General features: G+C 44.0%; 1 protein-coding gene across 1 annotated transcript in view; it reads right to left on the bottom strand.

The window, feature by feature from the left end:
* Positions 1-1,170: 1,170 nt before the first annotated feature.
* Positions 1,171-17,860, bottom strand: part of T265_13930 (hypothetical protein) — a gene marked incomplete at both ends in the record, with an annotated part of 17,028 nt that continues 338 nt past the window's right edge. The window contains 6 exon segments of the mRNA XM_009171198.1: positions 1,171-1,221; positions 10,061-10,141; positions 10,316-10,454; positions 10,546-10,700; positions 10,705-10,965; positions 14,556-14,687. Coding sequence (XP_009169462.1) covers positions 1,171-1,221; positions 10,061-10,141; positions 10,316-10,454; positions 10,546-10,700; positions 10,705-10,965; positions 14,556-14,687 — 819 coding nt within the window.

A 17,860-nucleotide genomic window follows, 5' to 3' on the forward strand; every position in this document is an offset into this window, starting at 1 on the left:
AGTTTCACAACTTAACTCTGAAATGTGTTCAGACTGCCCCATGCTTAGTGCTGGAATACTTGTCTTTATCATTCCTGTTGCTCACTTTCTCGATCCAGCCTTTGATCGCTTTCTGAACAGGTTATTACCCATTAACTGTTACACACAGGCCCCGCCCGGCATGAGAATCGTCAATAACTGGCAGCCCACTGACCTCTCGTCAGACTTTCAAATGTCAAAGGATGGCCGAGTACTGTGAAAGTTCAAGCTCAAAGTAGCACGGTTGTACATTCGACGATTTAGTCCAGTGGTTAACGATGTGCTTCCATTATCAGAGTTTGAATTCAAGACCTATGGCGCAAAATATATGCGCTGAAGGCAAAAACAAGTAGTCAGTGCACCGTTTTGGATGGACCAGGGTGATCAACAGGAAAACTGGTAAATCAAATCACATTGCATGGCTGCAATGTGCACCAAAGCTACTTGGGACTGGAACAGTGCTCGGGCTTAGGATACGGTCTCAAGATTTAAATCATGGTTCTAGAAGTCTGGTTTAGCTTTACCTGTGAGGAATTCCATTTACGGTTGACCACTTCCACCACATGGACAAAATGTGTCCGTTCGGTGGTGAAACATTACAAGCAGCATAACTATACTACTTAAGTAGTGGTGCTACTACTTAGGTTTCCTACCTACACCTTAACCAAACACTCGCTCTGTTTCAAACGGGCTACGGTGACCTTTGCAAATTGCGCACATCTCAACTGATGAATAATTTTGGAAGAAACTGGGAAGTCGAAGACAAATGCGACATTTGAATATCGTTGCGTAGGGATTGATAAGTCAGATGGTTTGTTATAGCAACCACTTGAATCGAGTAGTCTCGTACCAGCAGACTATTCAGGAAGGCAACAACCTCCTGCCGCTCATCGTTTTTTTAATTTGCCTGTTAAAAGGATTTCACCAAGAAGTGTGCATCCATTAGTGAGACAGAATGAAAGAAAGCGTTCAGCTGTAGCACCATTCCGGTGCCTAGCTGCCATGCCACCCGAAGGAAGCACGAGGGCTGGGATACTGCCAGGTTGCCCAAGTGTAGACAGGGGAAGTCGAGTGGCGGAGGTCGGATTCGAACCACGGACCTTCCGGTCAGTAAATTTGTCCTCTACCACTTGGGCCATCTCGCCCCATCCATTAGTGAAGTACACTCATTTGCGTACTAGGGTTTGGTTTTTCAAAGAGGGACTCAGGTGAATCCAAGTTGAATTTCTCATTTATGAATGTGTACAAAAATGCCGACCTTTGTGCGGCACATCACTGGTGGACTATCGTATGATAAAACCGAATCCGTGTGCAAATGAGTGTAGTTCATGAATTCCGTTCAATCTACTTTTAAGCAGGACATCAATTTGGGGCACCATGCCCACGTGATGAACGCCAAAAAGGATGAAACTGGCTGTCGAAGAGTTTTCAGCAGGCGTATAAGTAGTATGTTCCCTCGGTTGATCTACCTGATGAGCCAGAAGAAGGGTAAATGCGACCGTGGGTTTTCAAAGAATTTTCAGTAACCATGTGATCAGTGTTCCGCCAAGATCATATGGTATTAATCCCTTATTTCAGGATTTGCCGTATGCTACCCAACGCTCTATGATATACGAAAGCGCCTCACGTGTTCGCTAGGATCACACAGCGCAAAAATCATTGCCCTCACATGACCACTACTTCCCTTACCTCGGTGACAAATAGAATTCAGACAATCTGAAAACAATTACTATGGCAATCAAATCGGCGTCCTCTGAACAACCCTCATTCTATGCCCACACAACCACTAACCCATCGCTACGCACAACTACGCACTGATGATGTCACCTCGATTGGTGATGAAACGTTTGCAACCAAATTGCCCAGCTCAGCGAACATGCCAACGACCATCTACGCTACCTGAGCTACCGACATTCTCCTCTATAGAAAACCTTCATTCTATGTTGTTGAAGCTAGCCCATGACAAAGAGGAGAAGAACAGAACTTGAGTTTCCGAGAAATACACTCATTTGCAAATCAATTCGGTTACCACGAGAGACTCAACTGAATCTCTCGTTTATGATATTCTACAACTGAATGTGCTGCACACAGGCCGCTTCATATTTCAGTTGGCACGATATTCGAGATATCGCAGTATATTTTCCTAAAGGAAACTACTCACAGTCTTGCTGAAAACTCCGCGACAGCCCACGACCGGTTTCGCTCTTCTTGGGGCCCATCAGGTGGGCGCGGTCCCCGAGTTTCCTTATGATCTACTTGAACCCAAATTAGTCTGTTTTCGAGAAATACACTCATTTACAAATCAATTCGGTTTAGTTGCTTAAACATTACATGTGAACTACTCAACCATAAAGATGGAACTCATTTGGAAGTCTATTTTGTTTTCACGGGAGACTCAATTGAAACCAGTCGTGGGCTGTCAAAGAGTTTTCAGCAACCTTGTGAGTAGTTTTCTTTACGAAAATCACGCTGCTGTCGACCGTCACAGAAGACCTGGTAAATATCAGACTGTGGACTTGGTGTCTGAACAAGTGTTTATGGTTGAAACCGCAAAGCTGACTCAGGACGCGTGCTCCTGAGATCAGCTGACCAAAGGGTCACGTGACCAATTCCATCTAAGCAAACCCGATGATAAGTTACGCCAAGGACAAAATCCCCATATGGTTGAACTTTTTCGGATCCAACAATATATTTCCCATAGTTCCTGGGATTTTTTTCTCAAGTTAGCACGGACCATTTCAACTATAAAGATGGATCAAACCGTGCTTTCCTGGTTTTGAAGCTTGGCGCAGATGGCACAGCCTGCAAGGACCTTCCAAATAAGCGGCTGTGTAATTGGGGAATTTGTCGAAATAATTCGCAACAAAGTAACCGAAAACCGAACGGTACTCAGCGCACACCTGACGCAATCTGGAGTGCTTGTGGAATGCCCCCAATCATCATTTGTGCCAAAAAGATGTCTAATGACAATATATTTCATCGCCTAGGCCCCGATCAATATATGGACAGATAGCCTCATAGTCTAACTGAGTAGCACTCATTTAGTCTAGTGACTACCGAGTTAGTGAGTAAGGCATGGAATTGCGGTATTGTGGTTCCTTATGGAAGGACTAGCCACATGGTGGACGGGTCACCACGATTCAGACCTGAGGAGTCCATAATGACAGACTAACCAACTTGGCTACTGATTTCATCAAAATGAACCCCCAGGTTCGCGCTGACAAGATGTACTGCAATTATCGTCTACCCATCTGAACTATGTATCATACACGTTGACCTTTTTAGCTGCACTGAAAACAGATTGGCTCTGTTGAAGAATGGAAAGCTTTCCCACCAAAAGACCGTTTCAAAATTTCACAAGCAATTCCGCTGTTTTTATCCACTATGGGTGCTGCTGTCGCTGGTCTGCAAGGGACGAACAAGTGACGGTATGTTTGTAATGTACTACTCATAAGCTTGCTGAAAATCCGTCGATAGCCCACGACCGGTTTCGCCCCTTTTGGGGCTCATCAGGTAGGCGCAGTCCCCGGGGTTTCCGTCAACATTACGTTCTACTTGAAACCAAATCGCACGAAATGAGCGAATATACACTCATTTGCAAACTAATTTGGTTTTTTCGAGAGACTCACCTGGAACCCAGCTGAAATCTCTCGTTGTGATGTTCTCAGGCACCAAAAGTGGTCAAGCACCGTTTTGCTGCCTTTTCCCCATTGGATTCACACAGTCTGGACAACACCAGATGATAGGATATCGTTCCACAGAGAACAATTACGAGGAACAAGAACGTGTACTGAGAATCCAAGGGACAAAACTTTCACTTAACCTGGCCTACACTAAAAAACCGAAATAAATCTGATGTATCTGAGATAACTGGTATCCACATTTCGTGGTATTGTCATGCTTCAGAGCTTCATTAGTTTGTCCCTACTTCACGCGTCGTAACCACTCATTGTCATAGTGATACCAGCGTCCAATAGTCCAGACACCGTTGACAGGACGATCCATGTCGAATCCCATACACCTGTGAACCTGGTCTGACCTGAAGGTACTTACTTAACGGTTTTTCTCGAAATTATCGACTCGTTTTTATTTAAAAACGGAACGACAGTGTACAGGTGTTTCCCTTATTCTGGAAATAAATGGCAATAAGTAACTTCCGAATCATCAAGTTGATTCAAATCTACATCACAGTACTAAACAGGTTTGTCGCTCATAACCAATCAGTAGTCAACTTAAACACGAAGGATCCCAGCAACCTGAGCTAGGAAAAGTCACCAATCAAACAATGTTCGCTATGAAAAACCTGATTCCATCCTGATTCCAAAAGAATACAATAGCTGCCTCTTGGCAGTGTCCCCGCGTAAGATCGTCAACCTGCGGTACTTCCGGGAACTCTTCATTAACAGTACCAACTTGTTCGTACACATGATAACCGAACCCCACTAAACACTTCGAAGACAGGTGAATAACCAACTTTTACACCTGCTTTTTCCGCCTCTAAATCAATATGCACCACAATATCTATATGCCGGGGTGAAGTAATGTTCTCCGCACACGCTGCTTGCCTCCATGTGTGTACTGCTTACGAATGCGTCCGTGTTCTGATCAGCTTGTCTTCGATACAGTTGGTGGTGTGTCAGGTGGGGTGGGTTGGCAACTAATATATGCATAATCCGTAACTATCACACCGTCAACCTGTCTCTTAAACCCGAGCATTCAACAACTTCTCTGTTTGTTTTGTTTCGGTAAATATGGTGACCAGGTTTGGCTGGTCTTGACCCACCCAAACCACGAGATACATTACTTTACAACAATCATCTCCTTCCATTAGCACAACTGGAACAAATTCCAGTCTTGTAGTGTGGGGAGGAACAAACATAACCGCTAATCTTATTCCCATAGAAGGCGTTTTTAGTTTTCGCCACCTACTAGGGGTATGAAAAGTTTATCACCTGACTTTTGAAAACAGTACAAACCAAAGAACCCCAGACATAGTAGTAAGACTCACCATTTTGCTCCAAAAGTTGTTGGATAAACATCTTTTTCAGTGGCATATTTATCACGTTTTGGTAAGTTGCTGGTGAGGGCTGAAGATAACGTGATCCAAGGGTTGACTGAACAACACGGCCGTCTTTTGCTATCACGACAGGTTTGGGATGAATTTTTTCCAAAAGTTTCCGAGCTTGTTTGAACAAATTCTGAGTTGAATGATCATTTGACGGTGAGCTAAATCCATTACGTTGTTCTTTGTCAGAGGACAAATGATGTGTTTGTATTGTCATGCGACGCAACACACGATGAAGTTGTAGGCGAACGGTTAGTTCCCGGCGTAGTTGAGCATCGAGTTTCCGGATGGAATGTTGAACTTGATGTCTTGTCAAACGGTTGACAAACTGCTGACGCCTGTGATATTTCGGAGCAAATACGTTAGCTGACTGATCAGTGGAAGTTGCACAGAATGTCGGCCTCATGTTCACTCCTCAGTGAAATTCGTTCGTTTTTGCGTGAATGCGGATAGAGGAAAGACTGTTTTTATAGTGCAGTCTTCGCTTATTGGTTTGTGCAGGCGTGCGCGATAAAGGGGGCGCATTTTGAAATAAGGGACAGAGTTATTGTCCTGCGTTAGGGGTGAAATGTATAGGAAGCAAACGGGGGAATGACTCTACAGTCGTAAGATCATAAGCATAGATGAGAGCATACGAACGCACTTGTACACAGATGCACACGTACACGTGCACACTCACACGTGCTTGCGCGTTCACTTGTTGGTCCGGTTGAGGCATGGGTTATGATGCGTTCGATCCAGCCAATCATGTTTTAAGATGCAAGTCATATGCGATGGCGCGCATGACGTGTGTGTGCAAGCCTATGTGTTTGTGTGCATTCATGCTTGTCCGCTAAGTCAGCGGTCCACAGAGATGTACGGACGCACATACGAAAGGCCTTATGTTAGCTGTGCATATTCGCCGCACACTCAACACATTTTTTAGGTCTCCCTGATACGAACATTGTGCAGTAAGTTGGTAAGCGCGCGGTCCATTTTCGCCCTCACACTCGCTCAACCCATGATGATATTCTCACGACACCATAACAAACGATGCGTGTCCGTTCATCACTCATCACGCCATGCGTTTTTGGTATGGCACGATTCGGTCGTTCGTTCGTTCGCCTCGATTCAGGAGTCCAGCATATGAGTTTCGTAAAATTAAGACGAACGGACGAGAGTGAACGAACGATAGGCAAAACTGGACAGAAAGTTGAATTTTGTTCAATCCCCTGTGAATTTCTGATTTAGCGATCGATGGGTGATATCCGAGTTCCATTCGGTAATATCTAAAGGTGAACGGACAGGTAGAATAGGTTAAAATAGGGAAAAATTGGTATACGAGGGACGGAAAGCAACCCCGTTTTCTTAACCGATCCAAAATTCACTTATATCACGTGTTCCATTGTTCCAGTTCGCTTGAGTGCGAAACCCTCAATTACCAACCTAGTAGAACGACACAAAAGTAAACGTCCCAGTAAAGAAAGTATTTTCGCTTAAAAAACATTTTTATCCCCTCACACCATACTCATACCACTGTACAACGACCAGTCCCTTCCTTACGCTCTCTGTCTGTCTACAAAAGTGCCTTATGTGGTAAGTATTCTTTGGACTGAATGCCCCTTAGTACGCATGTCACAGAAGCCGATCACCCCAAAGATTCGCGTGGCTTTGAAAAACCCAGTCCTTGAAGTGTAACCAACGTCTCCAGGGAATCTTAAATTCACAATTTGATGATCTTCATCTTTGCTGAAGTAACCAAAGCAACTAGGTGTTCGAACTCAACTCGCACCACCACTCAGAGTAATAATGAGTTTTGTTCACTGACCATTCTCGTTTTTTGGCATAAGAATTGTTTTCAATAAAGTTTCGACTGTCAAATACAGGTGTAAATAGAATACATGGGCGACATATTTGCATAATACTTGATTGAGGATACGATAAAAAAGACAATATTTAAGTTACTCAACTCAGGCTAGTTAAGAACAACCGAGACATTCACGTGACCTTTGATGACAATGCTGACTGGCGCAGGAGATCGTCTCTGTTGTTGCGACCGCGTCTTGTCTCGGAATATTTTGGTGGCATTCGATGCATCAGGCTGAAAGACCTAGCCGGGTTGATTTGTTTTCCGTATCGATCAGCTGATCTGTCATCAAGCTTGTCACGTGCTTAACTTAGTTGGTTCCCTGTCCTACAGATGGGCCTCGAAGCGTCCGACCAAAGCAGCTCGCGGTACAGTAGTAAGCGGATGAATACATCATCGTAGAAGACTAGTGAGCCTGTGTTGAGCCCTGATCACCGCTAGAATGGTTCCTTCAGTGAGCACTATCAAGTGTTTTCTGACTGGAAGCTTGACTGTTTTAGAATCACTTCTGAATGGTATCCTCGAGATTAACGGGCTTCTACCATTTTCTGTTGTACGGGGTCATCTCAAATATTTTATTTCAAACTTCTCCATCTTCCGTCTGGGTCCTTGATGTGGATGCCAACTCTGCGTTTAGTGCATCATCCGTGTTTCCTAGACACCTAAAAAAATCAGGTTTGTACTGCATGCCCACGAGTTGTGGAACTGTATGTAGTATGTATGTATAGACTAAGTTGACTACCTGTCCTAGGGGGGTGCCGTCTTGTTTCTTAGCTAATGCAAGAAACGGAAAAGTATTATCGATTTCCCGCTTCGGGGTGAGGTGGGTTGCCGAAGGCAGGGAATTAAAAGTGTTCAATTTTACCCAAACGTAACATACTACTCACAAGGTTGCTGGATCGTGGACCTTCATATGTGAGAGATTTAGCTGGATTTATTTGAGTGACCTGTCGAAATCGAATTCGTGTGCAAATGTGAGTACCTGCCGTATCCAGAATTACCTTGATTACACTGTGACAATACGAAAATATCGTCGACATGGCCTTGATGAATTATGAACTGTTCAGAGTTTAGTTCCAAAACAATTGGTAAATAATTGATAATAATCGATGAATAATTGATAAAAACGGGAAAAGGGAAGAAGTCATGGAAACTTTACCTCTTTGTTTATGGACAATACCGTTGATAAAGAACTGTCTCAAGTGTGTACTACAAGAAAACGGTTCCTTTCAGTCCACTAAGGAAACGGCAAACTCATCCTGGACCACATGTAGATTCAGTCAATCGTTTCGGGCAAGGATGCATCGGTGAAAAGCAACAAAAAACTGACAATTGATTTTTCTGGTGTTAACAGCCTACAGCCGGTTTCGAGGAAGTTTCAGCAACCTTATGAGTAGTGTTCCTCCAAGAAACTGGACTGCACCATTTTGAATATCGTACCAACTGAAACAGGAGACGGCCTTTTGCAGCAAATCAAGCTGAATTATATCGTAACCGAGAGACCCAGGTGAATCTCCCGTGAAAACTAAGTTGGTATGTGGGTGAGTGTATTTGCCGAATCTCGTGTAACTTGAATTCGAACAGAGGAGGGGCTGAGTCTACCTAATGAGACTGGGGAAGGGTGGAACCGGTCGCAGGTTGCCAAAGAGTTTTCGGCAAAATTATGGATAGTCTACTTTTAGCTTGAAAGAATGCTCTGGCACATTTCGATCTCCCTGATTTAAAAGTGCAACTTGTCGGGCGTGGCCGAGCCACAGAAGCTGTGCACTGAAGTAGACAAGTGAAGAAAACGACTACGTTAGCGAACTATACTCAGTTGCAAAAAAAAATTGGTTTTGCTGGGGACTCACTTGGAATCCAGCTGAATATCTCTTCGAAGAATTTTCAGCAACATTATGAGTAGCGTATTACCTCTATAAACTGACTACATGCTAGACAAATTCCCACCTCAACCTACGTGCCACTCTGATGTGCATATTAAAGTACACACCGTCCGTTTGGAGATTGGTCGCAAATAAGACGGAACACACTACTCATAAGGTCGCTGAAAACTATTCGGAATCACACCAACGGTCGCACCTTCTTTGTGCTCATCAGGTGGGGGCAGTCCCCAAGTTGCCGTCAGGTTGAGTTTATACTTAACCCAAAGTGTACGCAGTACACCCAGTCCTCTCACATCTACTTCGTTCAGATACAGGACTCAACTGCCTCCCATTTGATTCTCCTTTTTATGATATTTTCCAAATATCATGTTTCAGTCAGTGCGATATTCAGCGTATCGCACAACACTACCCAGCGATAGCACACTTGGTGAGGTTGCTTAAAACTATTCCGCTGCGCACAACCGGTTTCGCCCTTCTTGAAGATCATCAGATAAGCGAAGTCCCTGAGTTTCACTCAGCCTTATTTTCTAGCGAACCCGAGTTGTACACAGTTCGCGAACTACACCTCTTTCTATCTGATGAACCTTTGAAACCCTTCTGGGAACAGTTCGTTCGGAGACAAGTGCCGGTGTTCACTTTGCCATTGTCTGCAGCCCACATTTGACTCTTTGTGTCCCACTAAAGGAACCCCAACCCTTCGGAAACCATCCTTAATGTGTTATGAATGGTCTCCTTTGATCTGTGACGACTGGTCGTTTGCATAAAGATAGAAGATAGAGAGAAGACCGCAGCACCGACCCAGTTATTGCTAACGTCCTAATTATGGTACTATTCGGTACGAACACCTCATATTCTTTTGATCAGCTGATGTGCGTATGCGTGTGTGGGTGTGTGTACGCGAATGTCCAAGGTCGGATATTATCTGTTCGCCAAGCTGAGGTCATTTCCGACCGATACGCTACAAGACTTCCGAATGGTTGTACTACGTACGCATAACAAACAAGTTTAGCATATGCTTTCTGACAATATATGCAAAGTTCGCACGGAGCTGGATACCACGTATCCGATGCACTTGGTGTATGAAGGGACAATCGGATTCATCGATGTGTGTTTGAGTGTACAAGAAAAACAGAATATGGTTTGTATTCATTCCATATGAGCAGTAGGTTGCAGAGTAGAACAACATAATGGGAAGTAAGCGAAATGCACTCATTTGTAAACTAATTTGTTTTTACGCGAGGCACTCACCTGGAACCCAGCTGAATATCTCGTTTGTGATGTTGTCAGGCAGCTGAATGTGCTGCACCAGGCCGCCTCATGTTTCAGTCGCTAGGATATTCGAGATAGCTCGATATATATATANTGAAACTAAATTGCACAAAATTGGCGAAATAACCTCATTTGCAAACTAATTTGGTTTTTCGAGAGACTCACCTGGAACCCAGCTAAGGCTTTCGCTTATGATGTCTTCAAAGATGGAAACTCAGTGACTGCAGCGCCAACAAGGGCAAAACCGGTCGTGGGCTGTCCAAGAATTTTCAGCAACCTTATGAGTTGTGTATTATGTATAGCATGTGTAGCGATATCTTGAATATCGTAGCCAATGAAACATGAGGCGGCCTGGTGCAACACATTCAGTTGCCTGGAAACATCACAAACGAAAAATTCGATTGGGTTACGGGTGAGTCTCCCACAAAACCAAGTTGTTTTACAAATGAGTGTAGTTCACTAACTTCGTGCAATTTGGGTTCAAGTTGACGGAAACCCGGTGACTGCGCGATTGGGTTACGGGTGAGTCTCCCGCAAAACCAAGTTGTTTTACAAATGAGTGTAGTTCACTAACTTCGTGCAATTTGGGTTCAAGTTGACGGAAACCCGGTGACTGCGCCTACCTGATGAGCCTCAAGAAGGGCGAAACCGGTCGTGGGCTTTCGAGGGGTTTTCAGCAACCTTGTGGGTAGTGGATTACAAAAAATCAAATCGTTCGGTTTTAGCACCCTAGCTGTCATGCCACCTGAAGGCTGCAGGAGGGTTGGAATACTGCCAGGTTGCCCAGGCCTAGACAGGGGTAGTCGAGGGGCAGAGGTCGGGTTCGAACCACGGATGTTTCGGTCAGTAAATTCGCGCTCTAACCACTTGGGACATCTCGCTCCCTATTTTTTATGACATTTACCTGGCAAAATAAAGTTATGATTTATGTGTTCCCTCCTGTGCGGTGCAACTCGTCTTCCAGGACGCGGAGCGTGTGGTCCTCAATGCGCCTGCTTGGAGACACTGCAAAATATGGCTGCCAACCGATGTCTGTTGCATTCTTGCTGTCAGGTTCTGTCCAAATTCTCTGAATAGGTGTCTGAAGGTATGAGCGCTGATGTCATGCTGTCGATGATGATGATAATGATTGATGATGATGATGACGATGATGATGATGATGATGATGATGATGATGATGATGATGATGATGATGATTTTCCTTCTGTGTAACCAATGTTCCTCCGAACTCCCCGGTCCTCCACGGCGTTTTATAAGCTACATCGTTCAAGAAGAGCAAAGCCTAAATCAAATTTGAGTGTCCTCTCTTCCACTGGCTGAGGTCTTTCCAAGGAAACTTGAAAGACATCCGTTGTGACGCTGAACTAGCGAAATCAAGCACACTGACACAATAAAGCAGAGAAAAGTCTACTCGATCCCTCTCCACAGATAGTATTTAAAAACGAGTGATTAGCCCCTCATGTGGGTATGGTGGGGCAGTTTTCAACCTGGTGGTTAGAACGCAACTCACCGCTGCCTTGGACTCACGATCAATCAATCGAGTATATTTGAAATCACATACCTGGTCGCGCACTGCGTGACCATCCATGGGCGGCTAGATTACGAGCATCAACTAAACAGTAACCCGAGCTCTGATACCTGAGTTTGTGACACGTGCAAATTGATTAGGTGAGATCAGAGACCCAGACAGCCTTGAGGCTACGTATTGGTTGAGGTGTGGCGCTTCTCTACCATGGTCCACGTGATACCAAACCACTAGCGTTTTTCCCCAACCGCTTTCTAATTGTCAACGGTAAACCGATTCGGAAAAGCGGCAACATCATTTGTCATTCATACCAGTTTATTCACACATTTTTTCAACTATGGTAACAATTATCACCAAATCTGACAACTTGGTAACAAAAAGTCGTTTCCGTAGTCATCTGCCCTTCTGTTTGACGTTCTTGAGTAGTCATGCTCCATCCTTTCGTTTCGATTACGTGACCTTTTGGTTGGGTTGGTCCGACTGAACAACCACCCACTTCAAAGTGAGAATTGTGATCTTGTTTAACTGTAATTAGACACGTGATCGAAAGTCAGCGTATGCATTCAAGGGGCTGTTGGCCACAACAGAAACGTCAACAACCATTGAGCTGGCTGACCGAAGTAGCACAGAGGGGCAATGTGAATAGTTCAAGTAGCTGAGGCAGGAACAACGCCGGTCACGTTCGCAACTCTTCAGACGTTCCACTCGAGTGCCGGTAAATGTTTGGGGTAAAATCTGAACGCCCTTCCTAATTTCCAGTGTTCGATATACTGAGAACAATTTTTTCTAAGTAGAGGCTCTCGTGATTGTATCGTTAGGTGAGCGATATTCACTGGAACGAAACAGGACCGTATATTAAAGAAACTAAACGAAATAAACCTGAGATCAGTTTCCCAGAAAGCCAAAGTAAATAGGCACCTCAGGTTTTCGGAGAGCATTGAATTGCACACAAATATGGGTTTTATTCTCACGTGATAAAGCCTGTACAAAATCCCTAGTTGTCTGCAGTTGGCGATGTTGAGTTACGTTGGGTTACGCAAAAAAACCGCAAAATTCAAATCGTTCAAATGAAGATTTATCAACAACTGCGGTACTATGAATACAATAATAAAATAGTAAAGTTGTACGAACCTCAAATCGTGGGATCACAAGGGTTTGGGTGCTGCTAATTCCAAACGGGAGCCCAAAGTTCGCAACGTCTCCAAATAAAAAAATGTTCACAGGATGGCGGAACTCACGTGGTTGATTTAAACTAGACGTGGGATAACAATGTCAGAGAGCTGTAGACGTTCAGGTCAAAACAAGAAGGCGGGTATAGGCACAAAAAGGGGAAATCACATGGTACAGAATAAGAACAGAACAAAAGAATCAACAGAGCAGTAGCATTGTGACAGGTTAAAGGAACTCCCACACCGAAGGATCGAACACAGGAAAGTATTGTATGCAATTAGTCAACCTCAGTTTGCTCTCAGTCTGAGGGGTGAACTAATTAAAGCCACTGAAACGGGCGATAATTCTCTGATGCATAAATCCTGAGGTTGGAATACTTAATCTTGTCACCTCTTGCCATCAGTGGACACGAGGGGGATATCGTCAAACGCACAAATGTATCGGAACAACTAGGGTTTGTTTCTCTTCCTTCTGTAACAGACATTGAACCTGCAGTAATCATCTTGACTTGATGCGTACCATGCGCAGGTGTAATGTATGTGACTCACTTGGCGACAACCCGAAAACGGGGGGTGATGGAGTATCAGTAGAAATGGTAACCATGCAGTCAGTAGAAGATATTATTGCACTTTTCCAAACAGGATGACCTTGTCACACCGACTGTTCACCGTTTGGTGTGTTCATTTAAGCGCCACAAATCGATTTTCGAAGTAATTCGTCACCCAGTGATCAGAAACATTCAGCTGATTACCTCGAGAATGTAGTTATGTTGGCACTCACTGAGAGTCTCACAGTTGTATCAAGCAGAGCTTAATGGCAGAGGAACAAGTCCCCGCTTTACGGACACCTGGACAGTTCATTCTTACAATCAAAACTCGTGAGTCGATTCTTTCACGATTATAGTTAGATCGTTTGAAATGTACACAGACAAAACTCGAAATATCACCAACTGTATATATGTTTATATTGCGTTTGAAACCTTGAGGACTATAGTAAATTTATACGTCTTTCCACCTTGATATGCACTGCTCTGAAGCCTCCTCTGAGAAGTCACTAAAAACACCTCCAGCAGTATATGTTTATATTGCGTTTGAAACCTTGAGGACTATAGTAAATTTATACGTCTTTCCACCTTGATGTGCACTGCTCTGAAGCCTCCTCTGAGAAGTCACTAAAAACACCTCCAGCAGGTCTCCTCCATACTTTGCAGCTCGACTAATTGCCTCCCCGCAATCAATAGGACTTGCATAAACGGTGAATTCAAGAGGAATGAAACAAAAAGCTGCAAAGTGCCAATCACTAAAACAGAGCTTCCTGGTGCCACACCATATGGATAATATCATTACAGGTCAGACTGATGGAATGTGGGATCCATTCGAAAAGCGATCACGTTTTCATTAGTTTCACATCTGGTATATCGCACAATTTGGTAAACACCAGTTATCTTGTACGGTTATCAATACATATTTTAAATATTACAACAAAAGCGGGTGAATATCTTGGTAATGTACAACTCATAAGGTTGCTGAAAATCCGTCGACAGCCCACGACCGATTTCGCCCCTTTTGGGGCTAATCAGGTAGGCGCAGTCCCCAGGTTTCCGTCAACCTTAGGTTCTACTTGAAACAAAATTGCATGAGATTAACGGATATACACTCATTTGCAAACTAATTTGTTTTTTTCGAGAGACTCACCTGGAACCCAGCTGAATCTCTCGTTTATGTGATGTTCTCAGGCCGTGAGCTGTCGACGGATATTCAGCAACCTTATGAGTAGTACATTACCAAGATATAATTGTATCGCGATATCTCGAATATCGTACTGGGTGAAACATGAGGCGGCCTGGTGCAGCACATTCAGTTGCCCGGAAACATCAAAACCGAGAGATTCAGCTGAGTTCCAGGTGAGTTTCTCGAAAAAACCAAATTAGTTTGCAAATGAATGTACATTCGCTAAAATCGGGTGAACTTTGCTTTTCATCCATGTTGTGTTTCTTGCAACTTTTTGATTGATTCCAAACTGAGGATTTAAAATCCCACCGACGCCACAGAATTTAATAGAGCTCATTGACTGGGGTGAGAACCTAATGACCAGGGGTTCGTCGTTCTAACCCAACTCCGACATCTCACATTCTCCTGTCTAGGCTTTGGCAGCCTGGCAGTATCCTAGCCCTCGTGCTTCTTTCGGGGGTAATGTCAGCTAGACACCGAAAAGGTGCTGCAGCTGAAAGGCAACCTCCGCTAACACATGCGGCTGATCAGTAGTGTGGCTAGCCCTTTCGTAGACTGGACAAAACTCATCCTTCAATAACGGAAACCACATCATGAGGTCACATATTGATTGGCTCCTCGAGTGATGACTTTTCAAAAATGAGGTTTCATTCATTGCGTGAAATCACTCTTCCACTTTTTGATTGGTGGTGACATGAAGAGAGTTCATCTCATCTAAGTGAGAACTAGTCCACTGCTGGTAAGCCGCTCGTGACCAAATAGTTGAGTGTTCAGACTGCTAGCCGAGAGTTCGCGGGTTCGAAATTGTCTGAGTTAGGTGAGATGACAATTATTCTCAACTGTACAGCACTTCTTGGCTTTTCAGCATAGATCAGCTTCAATAACAGGATGAAACCGAAGGTGAACATTTATCGGTATCATTTTCGATGATACACATATGAGGATGACTGTTATGGGAACGAATGTGTCCGGGAGGGTGTCTAATATTGTCATCAATGAACTTGCAATCCCACTGAGAACTTACCTTTGGATAAGAACCCGATGCAGAAAATGTGCGAGAGTAGGGATGCAGGATTGACGTGATTCCCTCATGTGTTTTCACTGTAGCGTTTAATTTTGTAGACGAACGACTCCTCTTTTTACTTCGCTTATTGAAATAAGAACATCTGCACAGAACTTTCAAGATGAGGGTCAACAGCCATTTTGTAGGCATCCGTACAAGTATTCGACCCCAGAAATCTACACTGTTGACAACTGAGATGCCCAAACTCAGGATCTTAAAATACCTTTCACTTGAATACGTTTGGAAACGAAAAATCAGTAGAACAGAGCCCTGTCGACGGTTTGAGGATTGTTCAACCTCGGTTCATCCTAACAGCGATATCGGTAGACTCTCCGGGGGGGGGGGGGAAAAAATGATAATTAATAANGCAGTCAAATCAAACGCGACTGCGATTTTTTCAGGGGCTCCCGCTTTTCGACCAGGGTGTTTCTCCATGAAAGCTTGGTTGACTAACGAGTGCAGTGCACATTTTTGCGCCAACCTGACATTCTATTCAGGCGTTTCAAATAACTTTTTGCGGACAGGCGATAGAATTTCTCCTGGGTTGTAAGAGTCAGATGTGAGACTTACTGGTACATGGCAGTCGGCTAACTCGGGCCAGGGCGAGCTGAAGTGTTAACCTGCCACAGTTATAGGGTAAAAAATCGACAAAAGTCAAACTGCCGTCTAACTCCTCCATCGTTGATGTCAAACCGTATTCCAGTCGCTAACTGTTCACGCCTCGGATGTAGTACAGGCTAAGCTGTGTTCAAACCATCCGAAGGTGGAAGTACAATTCATGAGTCGGTAACAAAAAGCGTCCTCACTGTACTAGGAGAAAAACAGTTTGGGGATCCAGCTTTTGGGGAAAGGCAAGCTTATCGACGAAAGTAGTTCCTCTTCAAGGGTTTCCTTGTCAGACAAAATACTCTTCTAGCACGCCGGTTACTGTTGAGAAATCGGCATTGTACTTTCAACTAAATATCTAAACTACGTCCTTAAACAATTTTACCTTCATCTCAGGTCCGGACACGGTAGCTGTTGCTTCCACCTCTTGGTGGGACAATTTGTACAGTGATGGCGAGTTTCATCGGAGTGTGCTGAGCTCAACACCCAAACGCATCAAATGCTGGCGGGTGTCACTCATCCCGCCATCCAAGATTGATCTAATCCGTCGGTTGTTAAAGTAGAAAACAAGACGACGCTACTGAAAGGTGTCATGTCATGTGTTGCTTGCTTAAGGCTAGTGGGATTACAGGGTTCAGGGGGAGGAGAAAGGGCGGCCGGGGGGTGTGTGGATCCTCAAATTATTTCACATCCACCGTCTGATGATCATTTTTACATTCTTCCTATCGGCAAAAGGGAGAGGTGAAATCAAGTTGAGTTTGATTTATGGCCTAGAGTCACGTAACCAAAAATTTCTGGCTTGTCACAAACCCGATAACCTGTTGATGGTGTGTGTTTCACAAGTCGCCTGATTTCACAACATTAATGATGTATGAAAAGAGTGACGAGAGAGACAACGCTTCCCTTAGGGCCGATGAGCTTGATGCATTTTTCGTGGTCAGTCTTGGACGGATTGATGTTGATCAGACAAAGACAAGTCCTCGGAATAAGCTAGCCTATACGGAGTTACACCAAGCTTGCAGCCAAATTTTAAAAACACAGTGTAGGAAGTAAGATATTGGAATTTCATATTCATATAACCAAGAACTTGGATTCCAACTGAAGTTCAACCAGATGTCTAACTTAACAAGTTCTCTAACTGGACGTGCCTTACAAAGGTGGCTTCAAGCTTGATTTGGAAAAATATTCCAGATATCGATGTGCGACGCACTACTACTCACATGGTCGATGAAGAAAATTCAGGACAGCCCGCTACCAGTGCGGCCATGCTTAGGGCTCATCAGTCATTGTACACAATCCTCGGTTTTCAATCTATCAAATTTTTATGCAAACTGGCGACAGACGCACATCTACGGCACATCACAGGTGACGGATCCAGCTGTATTTCAGCTGAGTCTCTCGTCAATGCCAAAGTGAGTATTTATAACCACATACGTACAATTTGGTATTCATATACTTTATAATATTGGCGTTACTTTGAAAAATAAAGTTATCTGAAGAGTTCCAAGAAGAACGAATCTGGTAGTGGGCTGTGAATAGTTTTCGCTGACCTTGTAAGAAGTAGGACGTGAATTAATAAGCTAGTTTTTGTGGGACCACTGTTTCACCTGAGATGTCCTCTCCAAGACCAGTCGACAAATAAACTTAGATATCGACTAGCGAAATACACTCATTTTCAGACAAAT

Source organism: Opisthorchis viverrini (genome assembly GCF_000715545.1).
Source record: "Opisthorchis viverrini unplaced genomic scaffold opera_v5_121, whole genome shotgun sequence".
Lineage (NCBI taxonomy): Eukaryota > Metazoa > Platyhelminthes > Trematoda > Opisthorchiida > Opisthorchiidae > Opisthorchis > Opisthorchis viverrini.